Raw genomic sequence first — 27160 nt, forward strand, 5'->3', positions numbered from 1 at the left:
GAGAATTTTTTAAAAAAATATTTTATTTATTTATTTTTTTTAGAGAGGGAAGGGAGGGAGATAGAGAGAGAGACAGAGATAGAGATAGAGGTAGAGATAGATAGATAGAGAGAGAGAAAGAGAAACATCAATGTGCGGTTGCTGGGGGTTATGGCCTGCAACCCAGGAATGTACCCTGGCTGGGAATCGAACCTGGGACACTTTGGTTCCCAGCCCGTGCTCACTCCACTGAGCTACGCCAGCCAGGGCAGGAAAGAGAATTTTTAAAAATAAGGACTATGTAAGGAACCTCTGGGACATCAAATGTAACAACATCTGCATCACAGGAGTACCAGAAAGAGAAGAGAGCGAGCAAGAGATAGAGAACTTGTTTGAAGCAATAATGGCTGAAAATGTCCCTAACCTGATGAAGCAAAAAGTCACATAAGTTCAGGAAGCACAGAGTGTCCCAATTAAGATGAACCCAGAAGGGCCCTCACTGAGACACTTAATAATTAAAATACCTACAACCAAGACTACTCTATCCAGAAAGGCTACCATTTAAAATTAAAGGCAAAATAAAGAGCTTCCCAGACCAAAGAAAAAAAAGGTAAAGAATCTCATTACCACCAAACCTGTATTGCAAGAATGTTAAAGGGCCTGCTTTAAAAAGAGGGGAGAGGAGGGTAAAACATAGTTATAAAGAATGAAATGAAATGAAATGAAATAAAATACAGCTGAGTAGAAAAAAACTCAGTTTTATTTCATACTGTCAAAATATTTCATTAAGTTCAACTACAATTTATGTTGGACCTCAGCTAAGGAAAAAAAAAAGAGCCCGTTTAATCAAACCATCTTACTTGAGTTCTTCTCTTTCCTTCTGACAATTTCCAAGGAAGTTTCCAAATTGGCATGAATGAATATGTTCATGGATCTGAAGAAGAAACGCTTCATTGAATTCAAAGGCTTGTGGAAACTGTTCAGTCAAATGCCACACACATTCCAAGAACTGAGTAAACACTGGTGAGACTTCCTTTGGGTCACCATCCAAATGGCCACACCTAACCCCCCCGAGAAAAGTACAAGCTATTAAAAATGTCTCTGAAAGAAATCAATTGTTCAGGGGATGTTAAAGTTAAACATACATCCAAAAAAAAGTTCTAAAACATTGTGTCATTGGCATAAAAAAAACTAATGTTTTAATTGAAACCACTTAGAGTTCTTGAACCACAATTTTAAAGGGTCTATTACCTTCTACCTACTACAATCCAGACAAACAGGGAGGTAGGTAATAAATTACCATAAAAACTAACAAAGGTATGAGAATTGAAAGAAATGACAAAAAATTAAATCAGTCTTCATACAAAAAACCATATGGTATTCTCACCTCCCATTGGATAAGCAAGTTCATGAAAAACGGAAACACTTAGGTACTCTAAACTAATTTTTCTATTTTTACAAAATATATAAATGTGCAACTATGACTGACTCACCTCTCTGAAAATTTATGTCCAAAGGAGATCCAATCCTTTTCTATTAAAACCTTAATGAAAAAAAGTAAAATCCATTTTATAACTACTTATAATTCTTGTTTAGAATGGATTTAAATCTTAGTCTTAAAAATAGCATTTATACTTTGCAAACAAAACAAAATTTTAAGATTATAGGCAAACGACAGCAAGAACCTAGATTAGAGGTTGATTTAACAAAGAGTGAAGATGATACATAAAAAGAAACACAGGAGTGTTATAACTTAAATTATTTCTATTGTATTTATTACATTTTAGGTAGAGTGTATGTTATAAAGCACTGTTGTATTTACAATTTTTATGTATAATGATATTTGCCTAGAAAAAAGGCTAGGAAAATGTAAATCAAGTGTTAACAGTGGTTAATTGTGGGTGGTAGACTGGGTTGTTTTGAACCTTTTGATTTACTTGTACATCACTTATATAATACTTAAAAATGATAAAGAGACCAATAAAAAGTTTCTATTCAAATTCAATGTTAATATACAACCTCTTAAATGGACTATCATTTCCTGTCACAACTCTACTGAAATAATAGGGTTCTAATTTTTTTCAGTCTAATAACAGTGTATATAATAACCTAAACAATGTATCTTTTTAATATTTAGTATATAATTTCACGTATAATCACCAAGTATATCCTTTTCACAGTGTCCAAATTGCACTTTTTAGATTCTCTGACTTGGTCTTAAATTTCTCAGAGGCCATATAATGGAACGAGAAAAGACGCAGTTTCTGGAGTCATACTGCATGGACTCGAGTTCTAGTGTCACCACATTCACACCCATGTGACTTCAGGCATGTGACCTTCAGGCTGCAGCCTCAGATTTTACTACAAGCCCTTTCGCCTATACACCAACATCTAAAACTTAAAATCTTTCTCAGTAAATGCATTCCTCTGTTTGTCACAGTAAAGAGCCGGAGAACAGCACCATTCATCCTGACAACTGAGTCCCTAGCCTGGAAATCATCCTATCTGCGAACAACTCTCACTAACTCTCCTGTCTTAATATCCCTGCAGGTTGGCGCATCACATCCTCCCTCCACTTATGCGGTACTGCCTTAGTTCTGGCTCTGAAGTTATCACAACAGTTTCTATACTGGTCTCCTAACCTCCATTCCCACTTCCCTCTTCCTTCAAGACACCTAACCATCTTTTTTAAAGCATGTTACCATTTCCTTTGTTTAAAGCCCTCTAATGGCTCTCACTACCCAAATTCTAGTTTTCTCTTCCTCAGGCCCCCATGCCACACTATCTTCTTCTGCAACCAAGTCCCCGACCCCCAACACTCACCCTGAATCCCACCCACTACACACTACCCGTAGTCACCTAAAAGAGCTCCTCTTTAGTTTTCACTGCTGTTTACCTGAGAAGGTCTCACATTGTCTTTGGTCATGTATTACATGATTTCATTTGGATGTCTAACAAACAATTAAAGCTAAACATTGCAAGGAAAATACTCCCTATCTTACATTCACAAAGTAAGCAGAACATTATTTTATTAACACTTCCATTTGTCTTCCCAGAATCGATGTGTTAGCACCACAAAATACCGGTTCTAAAAGGGACCTTGTGATGTTAAACCTTCCCTTGCTTTAAGATGGTACTGTATTTAACAATTCTAAACTAAGGAAAACTTTCTCACATCTCCTCATTTACTATTTGCCATGAGCTATTTTGAAAACGTGAGCTAATCTGATCATACATTAAAAAACAAAACACAACAAAGTAGAAAATAGGTTCAATTAGAAACTTAATCTTCAGATAAAAAACATGCTTCCTACCATTTTAACTACAATTAACAAATGAAGGAATTTGAAATAGAAAGTTTCTTCTAGAATATAATTTTTAAGTATTCTTATTTATGCCTTATTTTAGTACATTACTTACATTTGTTAGATAAATATGAGGGGAAAATACCGAGTATTTCTATTGTAACATTTTAGGAAAAACAACTTTTAAATCTAAATTTTTTTGTCCAAGAATTGGCACAAGTGAAAATCAGTCTCATTCAACATTTCTTCATGTCAGCACTACTGATACTGTGGGCCAGATAACTAACTCTTTGTTGTAGGACTGTCCTATGCAATATAGGGTGCTTAATAGCATCTTGGGACTCTACTAGCCAGATGTTGGTTGCACCCTTTCTGTTCACTATAACAATCAAACCTGTCTGCTAATATTACCCAATGTCTCCTGAGGGGACAAAATCACTCCTTTGGGAGAACCACTGTTTTAGCCAAATAACTCCTTACCATGAATCCTTTGATTGTCCTGTAGTAGGAATCCAATAAAAGAGAGCCAAGGGAACAAACCTGGGAAGTCCTATCCCAGCCATCAGAACAATGTACCAACACACTTGCATTTTCAACCATTATTGCCTGAAAAGAAAGATCACATACTCAGATTCTAACAGAATACATTTTAAGTGAATCGATAAGTTCTACTTACTCAAAAACCATTAAGTACTGCATTATAAAGAAGAGCTAGGACTGTAATGATAATGCTGCCACAACATAATTTCAAAAAAAAAAGAAGACAAAACACAAATCAAACAAACAAAAACAAAAGTTCTATTTCAAAGTACCTGAAAAAATTTTTAAGTGCTACATGATAAAATTAAGAGAACCTCATTAAAGAGGTAAAACATAATAAAAATTATCTGACTGGGCCCTGGCTGGTGTGGCTCAGTGGACTGAGTGCTGGCCTGAGAACGACAGGGTCCAATTCCCAGTCAGGGCACATGCCTGGGTTGCAGGCCAAGTCCCCAGTAGGGGGCGTGTGAGAGGCAACCACATACTGATGTTTCTCTTCCTCCCTTCCTCCCTTCCCCTCTCTCTAAAAATAAATAAATAAAATCTTTTAAAAAATTATCTGACTGGAAAACATACCAGCACTCAACATAATAAATCCATTCCTTTCCAACCATTATAAACCCCAAAACCAAATATAAGCAATGAAGAGTTACTTTGGCTAAGAAGATTGCAGCATCCATGACAGCTTTGATATGGCGAAGCCATCCTGAGCTTTCTAAACCAGAGTAGAAATCATTGACAGAAAGCCCTTTGGTGCCATTAACTAAAAGAAGGGGGAAAACATTTCAATTAAAATGAGCTAAAATCTTCACTTTTCCTATTCAACATATTGCTAGGCAAGTGAATTGGGAAGAAGAGAAGAGGACAAAATAAATAGGCAAAACTTATTATAAATGAAAAGATGCTACCAGAAGCTCAATGATAAATTTTTTGTTATATTTTGCTGTCATTCCTTGTGCTTAAACAAAAAATGCTCCTATCTGGTTTGAAAAAATATTTGCACCTCAGTGTTTAATTAAGAACACTCTGATATTTTAATTTTTAAAACTCTATACCATGACTAGAAAGATATCTTACTATTTAAATGAAACGGTATTATAAACTAATCTTAACTATACTGACTAATCAAGAATATCTAACAATAGCAATTCTTTATAAAACCATTTGAATTATACTAATATAATAGCTATTACCCAAATATCGATAACGAACACCTGAAATGTAAGTAGTCCCAACTGAGATGTATTGTACATATAGAATTTCTAAGACTTAAAGGCAAAAAAGTAAAATATATCATTACAAATTTTTAATATTGATTACATTACATGTTTAACAGTGTTTTTATTAGGTTAAATATTTTATTTAAATTAATTTCAACTGTTTCTTTTTACTTTTTAAAATGTAACTACTAGAAAATTTCAAATTCACAATTTCATATTTTGTTTGACTAGCATTATATTTCTATGGGGCAAAGCTGACTAAAGGGTAAGTAATAATCATACCTTCCAGTAACTTCTGAAGGCTTGACCTCATGACATGAATATTTTCAATTCCAACAAACTGAAATCTAATATTAGAATAATTGTCTTCATTTTCATAACCTTTTCCAGCTGCTCTGTTGGCCATTGCATTCAGCTAAAAATTTAAAATTTATAAATTCAGAGATAATTGCTTTTATCTTGTTACTTACCAAAATATCATGAAAACACAGTAATTTAAGCTAGCAGACAGTTTAAAGGAACTCACCACAACTGAATATGCTAACATTTTTTAGCAAGTAAAAGTCTCAGATTAATAATAGCAAAGACAGATACTATAAAGAGACAGTATGATTGCTACATAATGGAAAGGTCAGACAAGAAGTTCCCCACAAATAATTCATGAAACTAACTCACTTAGGTTTTTAGCTAGTTTTCCTTATGTTTGTAATATTTCAAAATCTAAAAGCAGAAAGATCTCCTAGCTAAATCTTAAATGATTCAGAGATTAGCAGAGCTGGGTAGTTACATAGGTCAGATTATTTGAGTTCCTCCATATTAGAGATTGCTGGAGGCCCACACAGCATATAATATGGCATAACTTGATAGAGCTTCAAGAACTGGGCCACAGATAAACAACTGGCCTCTAAGGCAGAGAAGAGACTGCCTTTAACCCCATAACCTTCAGCTTTTAGATCAAATGCTATCAGACGTTCACTTAGGGTTTGCCACGTCTAGTTCTTTCAGACTAGGATTTCATATAGCACATTATTACAGTTTACTAATATTCTCATGGGCCTAAATTTTAGGAAAAAATAGCTTTTCATTCAGTGTATTAGAGCCCATGTTGGTCACAAGTACAGTTAAATTGTATTTATGAACTCACTGGTTATTCAGCACTTATGATTACTGAGGTCAACAGTTAGATATTTAAAGTGTTTCTACATTATTACAACTTGAGTTTAACTAGTAAAACAAAACAATCAAATACAGATACATTTTCTCTGTAGAAGTCAATTATACAAATAAGATGTATTAGGTCCTGAGAAATAAATCACCCTGACATTATATTCAGAAAGTCTTGTTACAATCTTTTTATATCTATTATCACCTAAAAATAGTTCTAACCAATTAAGCCATCCAAATTACACAAAGAAGTAAAATAAATTTTTTCTTAGAAATCACCACTTTTTGTCTTCTAAGAAAGTCTTTCCTTTTTAACAAAAGATTATCAAATTATCAGTTTCTAATTTGTAATACTCCTTAATTTACTCAAATTAATCATATCATGTTTTCCCCATTATCTTTTGTAAGACTGCATAATGATGAGAATTATTTCTAAACAGCAACCATTCTTTTCAACAAAGCTGCCTATAATTGTGGTCTATAAGGCTCACTCGCTCTTTTCATCGCTTTCTCTTATTTTCTCATCATTCCAGATTTTTGAAGAAATCCTCACTATAATTCTGCCAATGTCCTTTTGTGTAGCCCACCAGCTCTGCACTCGATGCTATAATAAAAATTAAAAGTAATGTTAGCTACTACCGTTGTGAATTTAAATTACTTTAGTTTCAGGATCGTATATGAAATGGTTGCTTAACTGTGTTTATAAAAAGAAAAATGGAGCACTAGGTGGTGTGGCTCAATTGGCTGGAGCATCATCCCATAAACCTAAAGGTCACAGGTTCAATTCCCAGTTAGGACTCATACCCGGGTCGCATGTTCAGCCCCTGGTTGGGGCGCCTACAAGAGGCAACTGATCAATGTTTCTCTCTTACATTGATGTTTCTCTACCCATCTCTCTCCCCTCCCTTCCCCCATCTCTAAAATCAATACGCATGTGCTCAGGTGAGGCTTAAAAAAAATGTACTGTGACATTTGTCCCAATGATTTAACTTACACAAAATTTTACCTTACACAATGGATACATAACAGAACAACTACTTCCCGTTCACTATTTATAATTCTCTAGGTCACTGTTTCCTAAGTTAACTCACTATGTATTTTCCTTATTTTCTTGAATATTTCAAATTAAGGTCCATTATTTTAACAGTGTTTTGCCAAGTGAAAATTCTAATTCAATTTTCAATTTTTCACAATACACACATTATTTAGTATTTCTTCACAATAACAATACTTACTTGTATACATCATTAATAGTTCCCAGTAAAACTCAGAAAACATAGGAAATTGCTATCTGTGTTACTGGGGAATTGAATTTCTAAGTTAGTATCCTTTAAAAGACTAATTTCCTTAGTATCATTAGCCTTGGTTAATTTAAAACTAGAATTCAGTATGTTAAATGTGAACAAATTAATCAACTCTTTTAACATAACAAAAATAATTAAACTAACAGACTATAGTGTATTCAAAGCACATACTTTGGGCCTGGTATCCACGACATACATATAGCGATTGGCTGGATTGGCTTTACTAATGGCTTGAAGCAAATGTTCATCCTCCAGGCACCTGGCACTGAATCCTGACAGTGGCTGACTACATCGACAAATGGCAGCCTAATTTTAAAAAGACAGAAAACAGATTATCCAAAGAGATCTGAAACATGTGTTTTACAGTGCTTAGAAGAAAAAAAAATGTTAAAATCAAATGTGCTATCTGTTTAAAAGTTGGTGGGACAATTAGAAGACAGTAACTTTGAAATCCTATTTGAATTAAAATACTACTTTCATATCTTGATATTACTTAATTTTTCCCAATATTCTCTTCCAAGAAACTTAAATGTCTCCTTACCTAGTTGGATAAAAAAATGTCTTAGGTCCTTAGGAGTCACATCTGGTTAATTCTCTGTCACATAACCTACTAAGATACTTTCTGTGCCCTAGATTACAAGATAATTTCAACTGAAGTTCAAGTAAGAGATCAGTCAGTAAATGCAGAAAAAGATTTTTTAAAATAGCAACCAACATTTAAACTTTTGCTTTCCAAACATACCTCTACTTAGAAATCAGCAATCTTTGTATAAAAATTGAGACATAAAATGAAAAAAATGAGCTTCAATCCAAATTTGGGTTAAAATATAGTCAATCCAAAAGGGCAACAATATCTATAAGAAGTAATGAATGTCAGATTAGATAGTCACTGTTGTTTCAAGCTTTTAAAAAAGCCCTAGCTAGTGTGACTCAGTAGATTGAACACCGGCCTACAAACCAAAAGGTCACTGGTTCGATTCCTATTCACGGCATGTGCCTGCGTTGCAGGCCAGTCCCCAGCTGGGGGCATGAGAGAGGGAACTGGTTGATGTTTCTCCCTCTCTTTCTCCCTGCTTTCCCATCTCTCTAAAACTAAATAAATAAAATCTTTAAAAAAAATAACCTTTAGAAAAGTTTTAAAAAATTTAGACCTACACACTTTTTATCCAATCTCATCATACCAAACCCAACTTAAACCTACCCAAGCATTTCAACTACAGTATCATTTAAAAAAACAAAGTATACATAAATTCAGACGTTCACCTATTTTAAATTTACTCATACAAAAACACTCATAAAAATTTAATAAAAGAAAATGAGGGCTGCCTTATTACATTTTTTTAGACCTACTTCCTGATTTGTTAACTAAGGCATGGAATATCCACTTTTAGCCCAGATTTCCAATTAAAAACATATACAAACAGGGTGTGTCAAACAAAGACCATAATCAGTCATAATTCCCTATGACTTTGCTACAAAAATTAGATTAGAAACTTTTGTTTAAAGTTTTACTTAGTATCTCTGGCTCCCTTCTAAACCCCAACTTGAAGTTCTAATAAAGAAATTTAATATGTAAAAACCAAAAGGTAAAAGAGAAAGGGAAAGGAGGGAAAAATAAAGTAAAGATGCCAATAAAATTTGAAAAAATAAAAGCAGACTAACATGTAATAACCAATTTACCAGAGCAAAGAGGGCTGCCAAATCATTATTAGTCAATAAGAAGCAGGTATTTTAAGGAACAAAATCCCAGACAGGCTCAGGATTTGGTACCTCTGAAAGCCTGAGTGGGAGTATGATTAAAAACAATCAAATTGGCTGAATGACTAATAAGGACTAGTTAACAATCCCAGATCTTCTCTTACCCTGAAGAAAAAGTTTATTCTACGAAGAGGATTAACCTGAAGACTCGGGGCAACAGGCACAGCTGTGGTTGCACACCCGCCCCCTCAAAAAAACAGGAGGATTAAATAAAGCCTGCGTAACAAAATATGAGGTCTTCCTATCTCTCTCTTCCCACATCTGGACCCTGGCCAGACTTACCACACACATGTTGGGACAAAGGTTACAAGAGAAAGAAGAATCCAGATAGTAATCACTCATGCATACAAACTTCTACACAGCTTTGTAGTACCTCACTCTTAAATATGAGAGGCTGGGCAAAAATCAGCTATTTGAAAGACATGAAAAATAAAAAACAAAATTAATGTAAAGAAAGAAACTGGGTGAAATGATAACTAATGTGGGGAGCACAAGAATTCTTGTTTAAAATCCCTAACATCTTCAGAGAACTAAGTCATCACATCTAAGAATAGAAAACTATTTAAAAATTTCAGAAAACAGGAAATAATTCTTGGATTTTTAAAACACTATAGCAAAAAAAAAAAAAGGATCTAAGAGATGGTTGGAGGTCAAGTTCAGGAAATGACCCCTACCCCAAACCTTATGATGAGACTTACAGAAATGATCAAGCACAGGAGATGGAAAATCAAAGACAGAATTAAGAAAAATGGAGGTTTATATTAGAAAGCCCACTTGTCTAGTAATACATACAAAAGTACAAAAAAAAATAATGAAAGAGTGAAAGTTATCAAAGAAGTAGAGAAGCAATTTCCCACAAGTGAGACCTGAGTTTCCAAATAGAATTTAAAACAACACATGAAGGCACATAACTGTGAAGTTCCAGAATACTCAGAAAAAGAGTCTAAAAGCTTCCAGAGAAGAAAAATCAGGTCACAAAAAACTTGGAGTCAGAAATGACATCCAAATTCTCAACTTACCAGCTGCTGTGATACAGAAAAAGTGATTTGCCCTCTCTGTACCACAGTTCCCCCATTTGAAAGCGATAGGTAATTAGCAGAGCCCACCTTATGAAATTACTGTAAGGATTTCACATATATAAAGCTTTTAACATATAGTGCCTCCTGGCCTACTGTTACAGCCTACAAAGGTAACTTCACAGTAATATGTAATCCCTGTTACAGCATCTCAGTATAAAGATGCCTCCTTCACCTCTTCATATTGCAAAATCTTTCCACTCTGAAGAGCTGACTATTAAAATGGGAGCCTGAGAGACTTCCAGCCAAGATGGAGCCATAGGCAGGAGACTTTGCCTCCTCACACAACCAAAAGAAGGACAACAAATTTAAAAACAAAAAACAACCAGACTGACAGAAAATCGAACTGTATAGAAGTCCGACAGCCAAGGAGTTGAAGAAACACTCATCCAGACGAGTAGGAGGGGCGGAGATGGGCATCAGGGGAGGAGAGGACTCATGGCAAGGCTGCAGCTGGAAGACTGGGGTGGACAAGGCAGTGACAGCGGACCAGGTAAGGTGACAGCTGGCAGACCAGGTGGTCCCACATTTGTGTGTGGATAAACCAGAGGAACAACCAGGAAGTGAGATAGACTGTGCAACCCAGGGGTTCAGCGTGAGGAAATAAAGTCTCAAAAATTCTGGCTGTAAAAATCTAGGGGGGCTGCAGTGGGAGAAACTCCCAGCCTCAGAGGAGAATTTGTTGGAGAGACCCACAGGGCTCTAGAATGTACACAAACCCACCCCACCAGGATCCGCACAAGAAGGGCCCAATTAGTTTGTAAGTAGCAAAGAAACTCACTGAAAACTGGCAGAGAGCTGAGCAAGCAGCACTGTTCCCTCTCAGACCCCTCCCCCACAAATAGCAGGACAACACAGTGACATGGGTTGCCCTGCCCTAACAAATACCTAAGGCTCCATCTCTTACTATGTAACAGGTAAGCTAAGACAAAAAAATATAGCCTGAATGAAAAAACACATCAAAGCTCCAGAAAAAATACAACTAAGTGACGAAGAGATAGACAACCTATCAGATGCAGAGTTCAAAACTCTGGTGATCAGGATGCTCACAGAAATGGTTGAGTATGGTCACAACAGAGAAAGAGTAAAGGCTATGAAAAGTGAAATAAAGGAAAATGTACAGGGAAACAACAGTGATGGGAAGGAAACCGGGACTTAAATCAACCATGTGGACCAGAAGGAAGAAAGAAACATTCAACCAGAACAGAATGAAGAAACAAGAATTCGAAAAAATGAGGATAAGCTTGGGAACCTCCAGGACAACTTAAACATCCCAATATCAGAATCATAGGAATACCAGAAGAAGAAGAGGAAGACCAAGATAGTGAAAACTTGTTTGAACTAATAATGAAGGAGAACTTTCCCAATCCGGCAAAGGAAATAAACATGCAAGTCCAGGAATCTTAGAGAGTCCCAAAGAAGTTGGACCCAAGGAACCACACACCAAGGCACATCATAATTACATTACCCAAGATTAAAGATAAGGAGAGAATCTTAAAAGCAGCAAGAGAAAAGGAGACCGTTACCTACAAAGGAGTAGGACATGAGACTGTCAGCTGATTTTCAAAAGAAACCTTGCAGACATGAAGGGGCTGAAAAGAAGCATTCAAAGTCATGAAAGGCAAGGACCTACATTGCAGATTACTCTATCCAGCAAAGCTATCATTTAGAATAGGAGGGCAGATAAAGTGCTTCCCAGAAAAGGTCAAGTTAAAGAAGTTCACCATCACCCAGCCCTTATTATATGAAATGTTGAAGGGACTTATCTAAGAAAAAGAAGATGATCAAAAACATGAACAATAAAATGACAACGAACTCACAACTATCAACAACTGAAACTAAAAACAAAAACAAAGGAAACAACTAGAACAGGAACAGAATCACAGAAATGGAGATCACATGGAGGGTTATCAGCAGGGAGGAGAAGGGGGGAAAATGGGAGAAAAGGTACAGGGAATAAAAAGCATAAATGGTAGGTACAAAATAGTCAGGGGGAGGTTAAGAATAGTATGAGAAATGGAGCAGCCAAACAACTTACATGTACGATCCATGGACATGAACTAAGTGACAGGGAATGCTGGTGGGAAGGGTACTGCAGGGCAGAGGCAAATAAACGGGAGGAAAAAACAGGACAACTGTAATAGCATAATCAATAAAATATATTTAAAAATAAAATAAAATGGGAGCCTGACAGTGGACTGAGTGCAGAGCCGGACACCCAAGGGTCACTGGTCCGATTCCCAATCAGGGCATAAGCCTGGGCTGGGGACTAGGTCCCCAGTGCAGGAGTGCAGAAGAGACAACCACAACATTAATGTTTATCTCCTTATCTTTTTCCCTCCTGTCTCTCTAAAAATAAATAAAAATTTTAAAAAGGTAAACAATTTAAAAAATAAAATGGGAATCTGAAATATACTTGGTTCTCTCTCTTTTCTCAATAGTTGGCTTGTCAAAACTATCTGTTTTCCTCCAATGCAAGCAGAATCAAGATAACCACAGGCAAGGAAGAGAACGTATCTAATCCCATTATTTTCAAGTCACCACTTGAAAACTGGAAGGAAGGGTGAGAAGTGGGAAGGAGGAAAGAAGGAAGGAAAGAAGGAAGGAAAGGAGGGAGAGAGGGAGGGAGGGAGGGAAGGAGGGAAGGGTGAAGGGAAAAGAAAGATGACAAGTACAAAAGCTTGTGTATTTCAGGGGAAGTTTTGTTTTAAAATAGCGAAAAGGTCATTAAGTGAAAAGCCAATACTTCTCTATCAGTAGTTTTATGACAATGACATCTTAATACAAAAATGAGCATTCTTTTGGATATTTAAGCTTGAAGAGGGGTGATACTACTTGGGTAAAGTCAAAGGAAAGCTCCTACCTCCTTATTTTGATGATAGTAGGAAAGAACTGGAAATCTTCCCTTGCTCCGGAACTTAGAACTACCAACAATTATTGGTTTGCTTGCTATTCGGGGAACATAAAGTTCTCTTGGATAAGTTTCACAAATCTGTAAAAATCAAATAAAACATAACTGTTTCATCCAGTTAAAAACCATGAAGTTGAAGAAAAAATAACCCAAGAGGTTGAAACACCTTGATAAAACTTTAAAACTTACTAATGTAAGAACAGTCCATAGCAATACAGAGACAAATTGCTACTATGACACTTCCTGACTCTCTGGTACTAACATTTTCTGAATCTCCCCAGAAGGTTGCTAAATTACCTTGTATTCTCGGTTGGCATCAGACAATTGCCAGTTAGAGTTTGGCACACCCATCCTCTTATATTCCTCAGCAAGGTCAATAAGCTGCCAACCTCGCAGTCGTTCTGAGTCATTTTGTTTGGGATTATAAGAGAATGCATAGAGATCTTCATATTTTGCTATAGTATAAAAAAATGCATAAATGTTAAAATGCAATTTATAAGACTTACTATATGACAAATAAAAGTATTTTCAGTTCTACCCTTCAATTTTTTCTTTAAACCCTACAAAGAGATAGCTAGTATGTGAACATATTTAAAGTTACAATTTTCTCAGTTCTTTGATGCAAATGACTAAAATGACCTAGGTCTTTGATGCAAATGACCTAAAGGCATAATGTATTGATCTGAGATTCAATTTGCATCATCAGTAAAAGCTAGTGACTAATACAGTTCGACTTATACAGTACTCTACTGCAATATTTCCTTTTAAAAGTAAAATTTTAAAGACAGACACTTCCTACCCACCACTTTTCCCAAATGAGATATAAAATAAAGACTAATGCTATAATGAAAAATTAGAGGTATAACATAGAACATATTGCCTATATGTTCCTATAGTACGATTTTGACCCAAAATGGCAATGGTTGCACAGAGGTCCAAAGAGCACTTACTTCTGAACAATGACATAAGTCACAGAACCATCCATACCATAAGATTTGACTTAACTTGGGACAATGAGATAAATGTTACTGGCCTTATGTGTTAGGAGACAAGAGTAAAAAAAAATCTGCTACTAGACCACTGCATACCAGATGTCCAATAAAAAAAGTAGCACCCAGTAACTAATCTGCTTTGTCTCCCTGGAGAGAACTATGTGATTCAAGTTATATTGGGGGAAGGAGGCCTCCAGATCCCTAAGACATAGTAGTGATAAGATTCTTTAGGGCCTATATCCCTCTCATTCCTATCTCTACTAAAGTAGGATTCACCCTTTTTTTCCCTCTGCTCATCTCCCTTATGTTCTGCTCAAGTCAATTAGATATATTAGTCCTACTGCTATCAGAGAAGCCTGACCTTCCTTAACTTCTCATTTAATGAATCAATTCCCAAGTCACATCCCTTAGCTGTGGAGTTCTTAAAAAAAAAAGTCTGTGCTACTGGCTATCAATAGACTGCCAAAACATTAATATAATCTATAGTTTCTTAAGTCTGCACTACAAATGCTTCATTTTGTCCTTATGATTACCCCTTCTTTGGAAACCATAATTACAACTCAGATCAGAAGTTTGTAACTACTTCTAGCTCAAATTTTTTAGACTAGCGTACACAAATACTCAACTTAAGAGTAACAAAGTATAAAATAACAATAAAGAGATACTAAATAAAGTATCTCAGCTAGTTCTCCTCCAAATTGAGCAGTGGTCTCTAATAACAGTACCTTGTTTTGACAGTTGTAGCAAAGAGTTGTAAATATCATGGCAATCTCTTTCTTTGGGAACAATGAAATGCACAATCCTGAAGTTCTTGCACTGAATCACAAGTGGGCATCCAGAAGTTGTCAAAGCCAGTTTCTCCACCGAGGCAATATGATGGTGCAATATCTACACCAAGAAAAAACATTTGATCATCATTATAAAAAGCACTATTTCATTCTGTTCCACGGTTCATAAATGTTAGAAATATCCTCTTCAAATAAAGTCTCAAATGTTATACACTACAGACTCAAACTTAAAAATTGTACATGACAACGCCTGAGCCAGAAATGTGCCCTGATCACTCCACAAGGTCACACATTCCTCTAAATATCTCTGTAATCTGTCTACTTCTCTCCGTCTCCACTGTCGCTGCCCTAGCTGAGACGTTCCCAATGTATCTCACTTGAAGTATTGTAACTATCCTTCTAAATGCTCTCTACAAAACTACTTTTGATATCCCCCCAATCCCTTTCCTGCAAGGCAGACAAGTAATCATTGAAAACCCAATTTGAAAAAAAAAAGGCAAAGCAATCTAGTCATTATTCGCCAATTCTCCTATTCAAGCACTAAACAGGCCTGACTCTGCTTAGCTTCTGAGATCAGATGAGAGCAGAAGCATTCAGGGGATGAGGACCAGACTTTCCCACTTCTCTAGCCTCATTTCAAGTCCCTCCCCCAACAACACTTAAGTTCTAGTGACAATAGTCTTTTGGCTCCTCAAATGAGCCACGCTCCTTTATACACAGTCTGAGTCGCTCCTACTAACTGGGATATTGTAACTCTACCTCTTCACCTAGGAACTCCCAGTATTATTTCTGACCTTTGCTTTAAACTCATCACTGAGAACTATGTATAGCCTGACAATCCCCATGGGCCTTCCCAAGTAAGTTAGGCCTCCTCCATTTTCTTATCAAACATCAACACACATTTTTCCTTTCATAGCACTTAGTACACGTGTAATTTGTTGTGTAGTAAAGGTCTGTTTCTCTAGCCAGATTTTAGGAACTTCGTAAGAAGCAAAACTATAGCTACGATAAATGTCATATCCCCAGCACCTAACACATTACTTGGTACATTGTAATGATCCTCTTCAAATTAAAAAGACAAAAAAATTCAAATGATATATATTACACATTCAAACTTAACTTTGACCAAGCCAAAAATATAGATGTCATAGTTGATACCTTCTCCATCACAAATGCTTGCTGAATGAATGAACGGAATGTCCTACTATAAACTCAGTACTTGATAACATCTGAAACATAACTATCATTCTTACCCTGTTACCTATTATATTCTGTTTGCTACTAAAAAAGTTCTTTTTCTCAACAGTATTCCTACTTTTTAAAAATCTTTATAGAAAACTTATCTGAAAAATAAAGATTTTAAAATCATGTTTTATCAAGTCTGATAAAATTCAAACATGGCAAGAAATTGAATGATCTCAAATTAGTCTAAAATTTTAACATAAATTCCAGTAAAAAAATTCAACCTGCTTTTGGGGTTTGTGTGTATGTGTGTGTGTGTGTGTGTGTGTGTGTCAGTGGCAAGGTAAGAAATGGATGATTATTTATATTATACATATATATCATATAATTATAATTTTATATGTGAATATTAACTTCCAAAATTAAACATTAATTCTAAAGCTCACGTGGAAGATTAAATGCATAATCAAGGAAAGCTTGAAAAAGAAGACTGATGAGAAGTCCTATGGCAATTAAAAGTATATATAACTCAGATAATTAACACACACTACACATACGTAACTTATACTTCTGGCTGATATTCAGCACTATTAACATTTACATTAGCAGAACTGTGCCAAGTTACTCAAAAAGATCTAACCGTAACATCTAAGTAGAGGACAAGGAAAAATAATCCACTGTAATATTATATCATTATTATGATTCCAATTAAGATCCAAAATTATTTGCAGGAAGAGAATGAAGAAGGGACCTGGCTCTGTCACTAAGTAGTTATATGATCTTGAAAAAATAATCTATAAAATGAAAAGAAAAGTAAGGCCCATTCTAGATCTAAATGTTCATTCTTATGGATCTAGTATACTAAACAGACTTCATTCAGGAAAGATGTACAGGAATATACCAATAAGAAAGCATTTTAAAGATAAGAATAGGAGAGAAAAGAACTACATAGATATCTTTTAGCTGCACCCAAAACTACGTTCCCAGCTTCTGAAAGAACAGCTATATGGAAACTCACTTGTACTCTAGGAGATAGATGCCGTACACAGAAGATATTAAGTGCGCAAGCAAAGGAAGGTTAGACAGGGTGGATGAGAACAGACTAATGGTTTTGGAAGACTGCTAGGATGAAACTCCTGGGCAAACACTAGATGAGGAAGAGACCCGAAGCCTCTAGGGGAATACAACTTATCCAAAATCAACATCTCAGTTAGGTATCCTAACTTATTGCAATCACTTATCAATTGGATGGCCTTCCTGGGGAAATTAAGAGTTTAAGAAAAAAGAGATATGAAGACATTAAAAAGCTGTAGTCAATAGCCCTGGCTGGTGTGGCTACAGCTTCTCACACTTCAGGGGACCACAGTACTGTGCTCTACCAAGGGAACTAACACTCTTCCCTTCCCCACACCAGTTCCAGATTGTTGGGGGGCAGTGAGGGATGGTTCTGGACCACAGAGGCCTGTCAGTCTAACTAGGGGCTGTGCACCCATCCAAAGCCCATGAAAATTTCAGAAGTTGGCTGGTCATTTTGAAAAGGCATCTGGTCCATACTAAGTACAAGCTAATATAATACCAGGGGAACAAAGAATCAATCTCAATCTCTCTCCCTCTCTTTCCCCCCACCACTCCCCCACTGATGTACTTGCACCATTTGTTTGTGTGCTCTCTTGCCCAGGAACATCCAACCACATGGGTCTAGCAGCTACTGGAACCCACAGAAGATGGTGTGGATTCTCTCTCTCTCTGGCCCTGCACTCGCCCCATGCACTTGTGTGTCCTCTCTCTGCAGCCATACTACATAGATATTTTATGTAGTATCCGAGTGCCTTAGCAACCACTCGGCCCATGGCCATGGGGACTCCACATGCTCGCTCCAGGAAGGAGCCTGAATACCACTTCTTAGTAATGGACGGCAGCTGGAAACACACGCTAAGCTAGCCAGATGCTGGAGCAAATTGTACGTTGACGTGAAGCAGAAAATCTGGACACTGGCTTTTACTCTTGCCTTGCTGAAGACAAGGCTCGACTTTTTCCATGGGAGGATGGACAGAGATGAGAAACTGGAAACCAAAGGGGCAGCTTCTATTTCCACTTGCAACACCACAATCTCGCATGCACAGGTTCTTGGAATTCTTTCCTCGTGATCCTGTGCAAGAGCCTAATTCCACCGCCAACGAAAAGGTAACTTCTTTATAATCAGCAAATTTAAATCACATATACACATCTACCAGACAGGCAAAAAGTTTAAAGTTGACAATATCAATAATGCTGAGAATAGTGAACAATGTATCACACGCTACAGAGAATAGGTTGAAACAATCATTTTGGAGAGGTAACATACTCAGTAAGGTTGAATATGCACTTATCTAAGTAATTTTACTCCCAGGTAAGTAAGTATCTCAGACAAATTCTGGCACAGTGTACACATGAAAAAAACATATACAAAATGTCCATTACTTCCCTGTTTGTACTAGCAACAAACAAACAAACAAACAATCAATCAAACAGCCTAATGGCAATTTGGTATAAAAATATTATGGAATATGACATTTGAACTGTCAATATGTACTTACATTGTTTTGATTTTTAAAAAGTAAAAAGAACATGTAGGTCTTTTATAATTATTCATGTATGTAAAAAGAGCCTGGAATTCTACAAAAAAATTTCCATGTTCCATACTTTATCAGTTTTATTAAAAGGGAAGGTAAAAGTGATTTAGGTGACCGAAAAATTTTTGTTTGAGATAGGTTACTGTAGGGTAGGTGGAGGCAGTCTGGCTTCCTCACCCAGGTGTCTGGGTAACCAAGGGAAGCAGTGTTCCCATAGGCTGGGAGGGGCCTGATAGCCAGTGTTCTCATAGCCTTGAGACTGGGTCTGATAAACTGTTCCCGTAACATGAAGTGAGCTCGCATGCGCAGAATTATGTTACAATTATATTATGTTACATAATGTTCTGGCAGTTTTCCAGCTTTGTTCCCCTCTAGTACTTAAACAAGTAGGGGCTTCTCACTAGTTAGAGACACATGCAAGGGGACAGGTGCCACGATGGGGAGCAAGAGCCACGATGTGTGACATGCAGGGAGACTCGCAGGTAACTACATGCGTGGCTCACCCACCCGTTAATAAAGGCATGCCAGACATCCCAACAGCTCCATGAATATTACTCTGTCTGCATGAATACCATGGACCTGTCCAGCCTTGAATGGTTACAACACAGTTACCAATGATTAAAAATGTTTTACACATTCAAAATAAAACACAGCAAGAGGCTAAGACCATTATTATAATTGTGATAAACAGTACAACAGAGGTCCACCTTACCCAGGTTTCTTTCTGATGAGAGTCTATAAATAATAGATGTGTGGCTGTAAGATACAGTGTTCCCGTTAATGACTTGTTGCTGGTACTGAATCGGTCAAGTAATTTCACTTGCTCAACCTAAAAAAGAAAAAGATGTTACCTGTCATTTCAAAAGCAGTATAAATTCTTTTTCTGTTACCCTAGGATTTAGGCGCACATTTTCAAATTTTTCCTCCTCCTGTTCAAAAACATGAATTTATTAAATGTTGAATGTTCAATTTCTCATGTCCTGGAAAACACATAAACCACAAACAATATAGGTACTATTTATAGTTACAAATATAAACAAGAGAGAAGAACCCTGGAAAAAAGTATTAACACACACATTAAGGGGCACAGGAAGGAGGAGTGTGGTATAAATAAGCAAAAATGTTTTTCGTATCTAAGAGTCAAAATGTTTTACTTAGAGTTGGCAGGTCAAATAATAAATATATAAGGTTGTCACGTAGAATCATGGAAGTAAATTACCATAAAAATTCAATCAGGAAACAGTTAAATTACTGCAGAGGCCAACTTATTCTCCTCACCACTCCACCCAGGACACTGTCTTTTATCCAGCTCTGTGCACTTACTCATACTGTTCTCCCTTCATGTAACCATCTCTTCTGCTTTGCTAAGTACTAAGCATTCTGCAGGGCTCACTGATGTCCTGTACCCTAACAGGAATCCTTCTCAGGAAATTAATTAAGTAATGTCTTAGCTTCTCATTTCTTCATGGCTCTGAATTCCTCGGCACAGGTCAGGTCATACGCTGCTTCTGCGTCCGTAGTAGCTGAGCTAGTGAGGTACACAGTACATTTTTATTAACAGTAAACACAAGCAAGTGTGTGCAAGGTTGCTACTGAAGAATGTGATTAAAGTTGGCCAGGGGAGAAAAGGAAAAAATAAAATAAAATAAAATAAAAAGAGAAGATAAAGTTGGCCAGGGATCTGCAGGAGACTATTGTTTTGGGAAAAAAAAAAAAAACCCCACAGCATTTATTACTATCCATTCTAATGGGGGGGGGGGGAGTAAAATAACCATTACCAAGTTAAAATTATCAATCCACAACTATATCAGTAAGTTGTAGATAGTTCTTTAAATTGTGTGTCTTCAAAATCAGAAAGCTAACCATTATCTCATTTACTCTATACTTTCTTCCCACATATATAGCGCAGGGCAAAAGTAGATTTACAGTTGTTCGTATGGAAAACACTATAGTAATTAATAAATAACAATACCAAATGAACTCTGTATTTCATGTACTCACTACTGTAAACCTACTTTTGACCCACCCTGTATTTTCTTTCCCCTTACAAACACTGAAGATTAAATTCCATTTTGAAATTGTAATTTCCAAAAGAATCAACAACTACCATTTAAAAGACTATTAGTGCTCCCCCAGCCAAGAAATTTAATTTCAGAGTTTTTTTAACTTAAAATAGCACCTGTTCAAGTAAATGAAAATTTAAATGTAAAATTAAAATGTTTGTTTTTGAAGAAAAAAGTTCATCCTGACCATAACTTGAGGACTGTTCATTACCTTGGTAAATGCAAAATTATATCCAAATGAAGAAAATATAATAGAAAACCATTACATGAGCACTTCAATATGGCAATTACTATATGGATGTGGCAGATAATAAAATTAACCTGAAACTATCCCAAAACATTTAGCTAATACTTAAACTGAATTTCTGAGAAAATAACAGTGATTATTCAATTTCTTGCTGCAAATACTAAGATAATTGTTTTAAAAAGACAATTTTTTTTTGCTAAAATCATCAGCATACAAATTTCAAACTAAAGACTCAGCCTATTTCTAAACACCAACTGCTGCTTCATATTTCCCTTTTTCACTAAGAACCTGAACATACCTTACATATGTTACTATGGATTTTCCTGTTTCCTTGGAAAAGTTTTTAAGTCAGGTATTTAGGAAGCATCTACATGTCTTTCCAGGTCACAAGCACTGAGGCAGAACAGAAACAGTGTTAGGAACCTTGAATTATAGGTATCGCCAAGGCAAAAAAGGAATTGGGGAGTGGGGAAAGGGTTATGGAGGAAAAAAAAAAGACCAAACCAAGAAGAAAATGGGGCAGGAAGAAAAGAATTGGGGGGTATGGTCATTATGGTGAGGATGGGAAATGCCAATATATTACTTTAAGGGCCAGTTGGTTGAATTACTGACAAATAGGGGCCTGCCCTAAAAGTATCTTAATGGTCTACACAAGAAGTTCAAATTTCAGCTGGTTACAAAGCAGAAGAAATCACACACAGAGAATCACATTTGGAAAACTCAGACACTTGTCTACCCATAAGAGGGAAAAGTGGCCTCTGGGACAATATGGGACCAATGGCCTTCCTCAAAATGCTGTGAACAACAGCTGTACTTACTCGGCAACTACATGACAATGGCTACTGAAGCAGAAAGTGCGTTGTCAAGATTCTCTAGCCAGGCACCCATTCGAGACTCTTAGAATCATTTTTACACACTCATGCACTGACATCTTGCCAATAATTACCTATCAAAAAGAAAAGGCATCAAGTTGCCTTCCTGAAGTGGGAAGTAAGCATCAAAATGGCAGAGATTTTTATTTTTTTGTTCATGTATCCCCAGTTCCTACAACAGTATCTTCTGAATAAACTGCAAGTGAAACAGATCATAAATCCAGGGGCACTTTACTGACTTCCACCCTGCTTTGCTTTCCTGCAGCACTAGACACAGCTGACATTCCATGAATGGCTTCCTACCTCACACAGTAAAATTTAAGATTTCACATTACCTTTCAAGGCTCTATCCTCACAGTGGGGATCCAACCTGCAGCCAGTAGGCCACACACAGCTCAGAATAGCTGTAAATGCGGCCCAACACAAAATCATAAATTTACTTAAACATTATGAGATTTTTTGTGATTACATGTTGCAATATATTTAATGTGTGGCTCAAGTCAACTCTTCTTCCACTGTGGTGCAGAGACGTCAAAAAGTTGGACAGCCCTGCATAGTAACTTGAACGTGTCCTCAACTGTAATTTTCTACTATGCTCTCTCCTTTACTCACTCTCTCTGCTCTAGCCACACTAGTCGTCTTGCTAGTTCTTATCAACCAGGCATGCCCAGCATAGGGTTTTTGCTCTTGCTGTCCCCTCTGTTGGGACTCTCCCTATCATCTCTCCCACCCACATAAAGATGGCTCACTCCCTCACCTCTTTCAGGTCTGTACTCAAGCGTCACTATCTCTGTGAGGACTTCCCTACCGTATTTCCAACTCTCCCCCCCCACCCCACCCTGGCACTTTCCACAGCATTTAGCACCATCTACCATATTATATATCTGACTTACTAATTTTGCTAATTGTTATATCTTCCCCAACTAGAAAATAAGTTTTATAAAGGCAGGGATTTTTATCTGATTTAATGACTGCCATCTCCCCAGTACCTAGAACAGTGCTGCCCCATGGAAAAGGAGGGTGCAGAGAAGGGAACAGAAGAGAAGGGGGGAAATAAGGAGAGGGAAGAGCAAGAGGAAGCAAAGAAGGAAATTAGGCAGGGAAGACTGTTCCCTTCCCATCTGTGATTCACCACTTTCCATTTTATCCTGAATATTCTTTCTCTGGCTCTTCTTACCCTGCTTGCCCCCTTTTAAGTATTCCCAGTCCTCTAACCTTCACACTCTTCTCTACAGACCATAAGTCTTCTTGCATAAACTTATCCACAATAGGCAATTTCAATGATTACCTAAAAACAATGACAAATCCCAAATCTATAGACCCTCACAATCAGCTACCGACTAGACATCCTACCACCTGAGTTCCTCTCACCCATCCCCTCCTTTCCATTCCTACTCACACTGACATACCTCCCTACTCTAATCTCTTGATTAGATAATTGCTCTGTGAGGCAGGAGAGTGTAATGTTCAAGAGAACACAGCTGGCATCCTAAAGACCAGGATTCAGGTTCCCAGCTCCACTTCTTCCTTAGTTATTTCATTTAATCTCTGCAAGTTATGGTTTTCTCACCTGCATATTGGGATAATATTAGTAAAAGTCAAGATGACTTAACTATTTTGTGGGGAAAGCATTCAGGTGCTCCTCAAAATCTACTGGCTCATATTTCAAAGAATTAAAATATCATTTTCTCTTTATTCTTCATCCATTCTTAGTTTTGTACCTCCTTCACTCTTTGTAACAGGAAACATACCTGTGTACACACAGGTATGACCTCACATTCTAATGACATAAAGGGATATAGCAAGCTAAGACAAATTAGGCATTGCTTTTGGAATGACTCAATTTGAGCACTAATGGGGTCAAATTTTCATGCAACATTCCATTCTTTAACAAACTTGAGAAAGCTGTCTTTCAAACAGAGGTCAGGAAGACATTCTTCCATTTCATTCTGTAAAGCTCCATTCACAAACAGGACAGATTTCGACATCAATACATCATGTCAGCCAAAGGACTAGAGCCTGGCAGGGCAAGAAGACTGCATGAAGAACAACTGTCTCTGCATATTTCCCATTGTTTCTTGGCAAGACTATCTCATTACGGCAAAGTTAGCACTCAAAGTGATAGGTAGTAGCTACATTGTTCTTAAGCATAGCTTGAAAGTGCTCTTTGAAAATGTCAAATTCGGACTTGGCATCTTTATTGATGCTATACAGTTAATAAACCAAATGTGACCAAAACAGGATGGTGTATCTATTCTTGAATTCTAGAACAATAAAGCCCATTTAATTAGTATTCAGTTAAAATATTTTATCTCATAAATCTCTGGTTAGTAAGCAAAAACAAAACAAAATAAAAAATAACCACAACAAGACAATAAACAATGCCACATAAATATCATTTACTTATGTCAAAAAGTTTGAGGAAGACAAAGCTCTTAGAATTATTCTTAGGATTTATTTCTGAATTAATATTAATATATTTTTACAATTAGATTAAAATTAGAGAGTCAATGGAAAAGACATTACATAGTCTTTGGAGTTAGACAAATCTCGGTTTAAATCTTGACTCTTCGGCTCACAAGCTAATTGGGCAGATTATTTCCATTCTCTAAGCCCATTTCCTCATTTGTAAATAGAAACAATGTACCCAACTGGTGGTATTTAGAGATTAGTGATAATTTTGTACAAATTACCATATCTGTGAAATTGTAAATATTGTGAAATGACATCATATAATTGACTACATTGACATATAATTACTACTTTTCAAGTACAGTTGACCCTTGAACAACATGGGTTCGAACTGTGTGGATCCACTTACACATGGATTTTTTTTTCAATAAACACCTGTGCTGTTTTCCCTTCATGGTTAATAGTTCACAGATGCAGCGGGCCAACTGTATGCATCAATTTATGCCATTTTATATCCAAAGATTTTGGTATCCATGGGGAGGGCAGGGGTTAGAATCAATCCCGCTTAGATACCAAGAATAGCTAAGTTTGGGGGGAGTCAAAAGTTATACACAGAGTCAGCACCCCTAACCCTGGCATTGTTCAAGGGTCAACTGTGCAGCTGTCTGAACAACACAGAAAGAATCACTAGTTATATAGCACTACTTCACAGTCAATTCTTGATCACAGTGACTAAACTACAGAGAGTTCAAAACAGCTAAATAAATAGAAAGCAATTCATTTGTAGTTTGAAATACAATGATTTCGGCAGCAAGTTAACTACATCCAGGTGAAGGCTATGCATAATAGAAACAAAGTTGGCTATGTTCAAATCAATCTTTGTAACATAAGTTATGAAGTTATTCTTGTAAGTTACAACTTAAGAAACTCAGGTCAGTAGAATGTCAACAATGATCAGAGTGTCTTGTGAGGCCCACATCTGTGGGGCTCACAGCTGTGTAACTAGTGTCTGTGCAGTGCCTGGCACGTAACAGGCACCTAGCAAACACTGGTTTCACGGCACTCTACACACAGCCACTTAGGATGATTCCAGGGTAGCAGTGCTCTAATGCTAGAAAAATAATTGAAATTTGTTGGGGACCACCCTGCCTGGTCTCAGGAAGCTGTAACCCCCCGTGACTTAGGCTGAGTGAGAGACCTCCGGACCAGGAGCCACTAAGGAGACAAAACTTATTTCCCTGGTATGAACGCTGCCTGTTCTGTGTCTGGCCTCCTAAGCTTGATCAGTTAGCCAATGACAGGTAAGATTTCCCATGGAGGGAATCATCTAAGACAGGCATGATCATGTGGAGGCTTCTGGGAACAGACTTGGGGCTGTGGAAAGGAAGGGGTGATGAACATCAACCTCTGCCCCCTTGGCTTTGTCAAAACCTGAGTCCTTGTTCTTAGATGTGAGTAATCCAAGTCTCCTGGCTGCCTTTGTCTTCTCTGATAACTCAGGCCTGCGGAAACAGCAGGGGCGGTGCAGCCCAGACCAGAAACAGCAGACCCCCGGGGTAATCAGGCCTGGGACATAGAACATGCAAGATCCTGTGAGACCTGTTTGCTGGAGGATGTTATTAGATTAGAATTTGAAGGCACAGGCAGGAAACCAAAACTGCCCTTTGAGCCCTGTTACTCCTTTCAAATGTTAAAACTCCAATCTCTGCCCAGAATCACAGCGGGGGTTCTATCTGTACCTTTGTAAGTCACCTACTTCTTTTGATCTTTTCTGCCAGACTGTGAATCCACAAACTAAGTCTGTATTCTCAATAAAAATCTGCTTGGGAATGGAGATGGGGCACTCCCCACTAGAGAGAGTGGCCATGCAGTTCCTACTTCCCCACAGGACCTAGTTGTCTCTGTGTATGTTTTTCTTGTGTGTCAACAAGCCATCCGCAGCATTCCGTGCTCACTGCAGGCCGGTGAGTGCACGTCAGAAAGTAATAAAGGAGCACACTCGAGAAGTCATTTTAATAGAATGTTAGTCAGAAATCCTTTAGTCCTTAAAAAGTCATCAACGTCCAATAAATCAGTAAGAAAAAGTAGATACAATCCAATAGGAAATGAGGAAAGATTCTAAAGAAGTAATTTATAGAGGTAAAAATATAAAAACTGTTTAATCTCACTATTAATTGGAGAAATGCAAATGACATATTGTTTTCATCTTTGAGGTAGGTTTCTTAATATAAAATGATGGCAAAAATAAAAGGAAATGGCTGTTCTTATGCCAGGATCCAGCCGCCTGGAAGGAGATTGAGGAGAATCTATAAATGACAGTTCCAGGTCCCTTGATAAGGCCCTTCCATTTTCTGCACTAGCTCAAGAGAAACATGGACATATGTGTACAAAGTTATATATGTAACAGTATTTGTGGCCACATTATTTGTACCACTAAAGCTTCACAATAACCTTAATGTTTTTAAATAGGGAAATTATTAAACATACTATGACACATCCATATTATAGAAAACAATGAGATGTATGTATTTACACAATACTTACATGGAAAGCTCTGTAAGATATACCAGTAAGGGAAGAAAGCAATTTGTGGACAGTATGTACAATAAATTCCATATATGTAAAAAAGTTTAAACAAAAATATTATATAATTTTATAGGTACATATATGCATGTAAATATGTACATAAAATATAAAATGTGTGCACAAAGAATTGATAACAATTTACCTCTGGA

The 27160-nt window shown here is 36.9% G+C and overlaps 1 protein-coding gene across 1 annotated transcript in view; it reads right to left on the bottom strand.

The window, feature by feature from the left end:
• The window catches only part of MTMR6 (myotubularin related protein 6), a 39894-nt gene that overhangs the window by 9970 nt on the left and 2764 nt on the right, over positions 1-27160 (bottom strand). Inside the window, exons 2-11 of the mRNA XM_028504471.2 lie at positions 19544-19660; positions 14975-15137; positions 13555-13712; positions 13210-13338; positions 7684-7818; positions 5327-5459; positions 4478-4587; positions 3765-3890; positions 1473-1522; positions 840-1040 (exon numbers count right to left, since the gene is read on the bottom strand). Of these exons, the coding sequence (XP_028360272.1) occupies positions 840-1040; positions 1473-1522; positions 3765-3890; positions 4478-4587; positions 5327-5459; positions 7684-7818; positions 13210-13338; positions 13555-13712; positions 14975-15137; positions 19544-19660 (1322 nt within the window). The remainder of the gene's footprint in view (positions 1-839; positions 1041-1472; positions 1523-3764; positions 3891-4477; positions 4588-5326; positions 5460-7683; positions 7819-13209; positions 13339-13554; positions 13713-14974; positions 15138-19543; positions 19661-27160) is intronic.

Source organism: Phyllostomus discolor, chromosome 2 (genome assembly GCF_004126475.2).
Source record: "Phyllostomus discolor isolate MPI-MPIP mPhyDis1 chromosome 2, mPhyDis1.pri.v3, whole genome shotgun sequence".
Lineage (NCBI taxonomy): Eukaryota > Metazoa > Chordata > Mammalia > Chiroptera > Phyllostomidae > Phyllostomus > Phyllostomus discolor.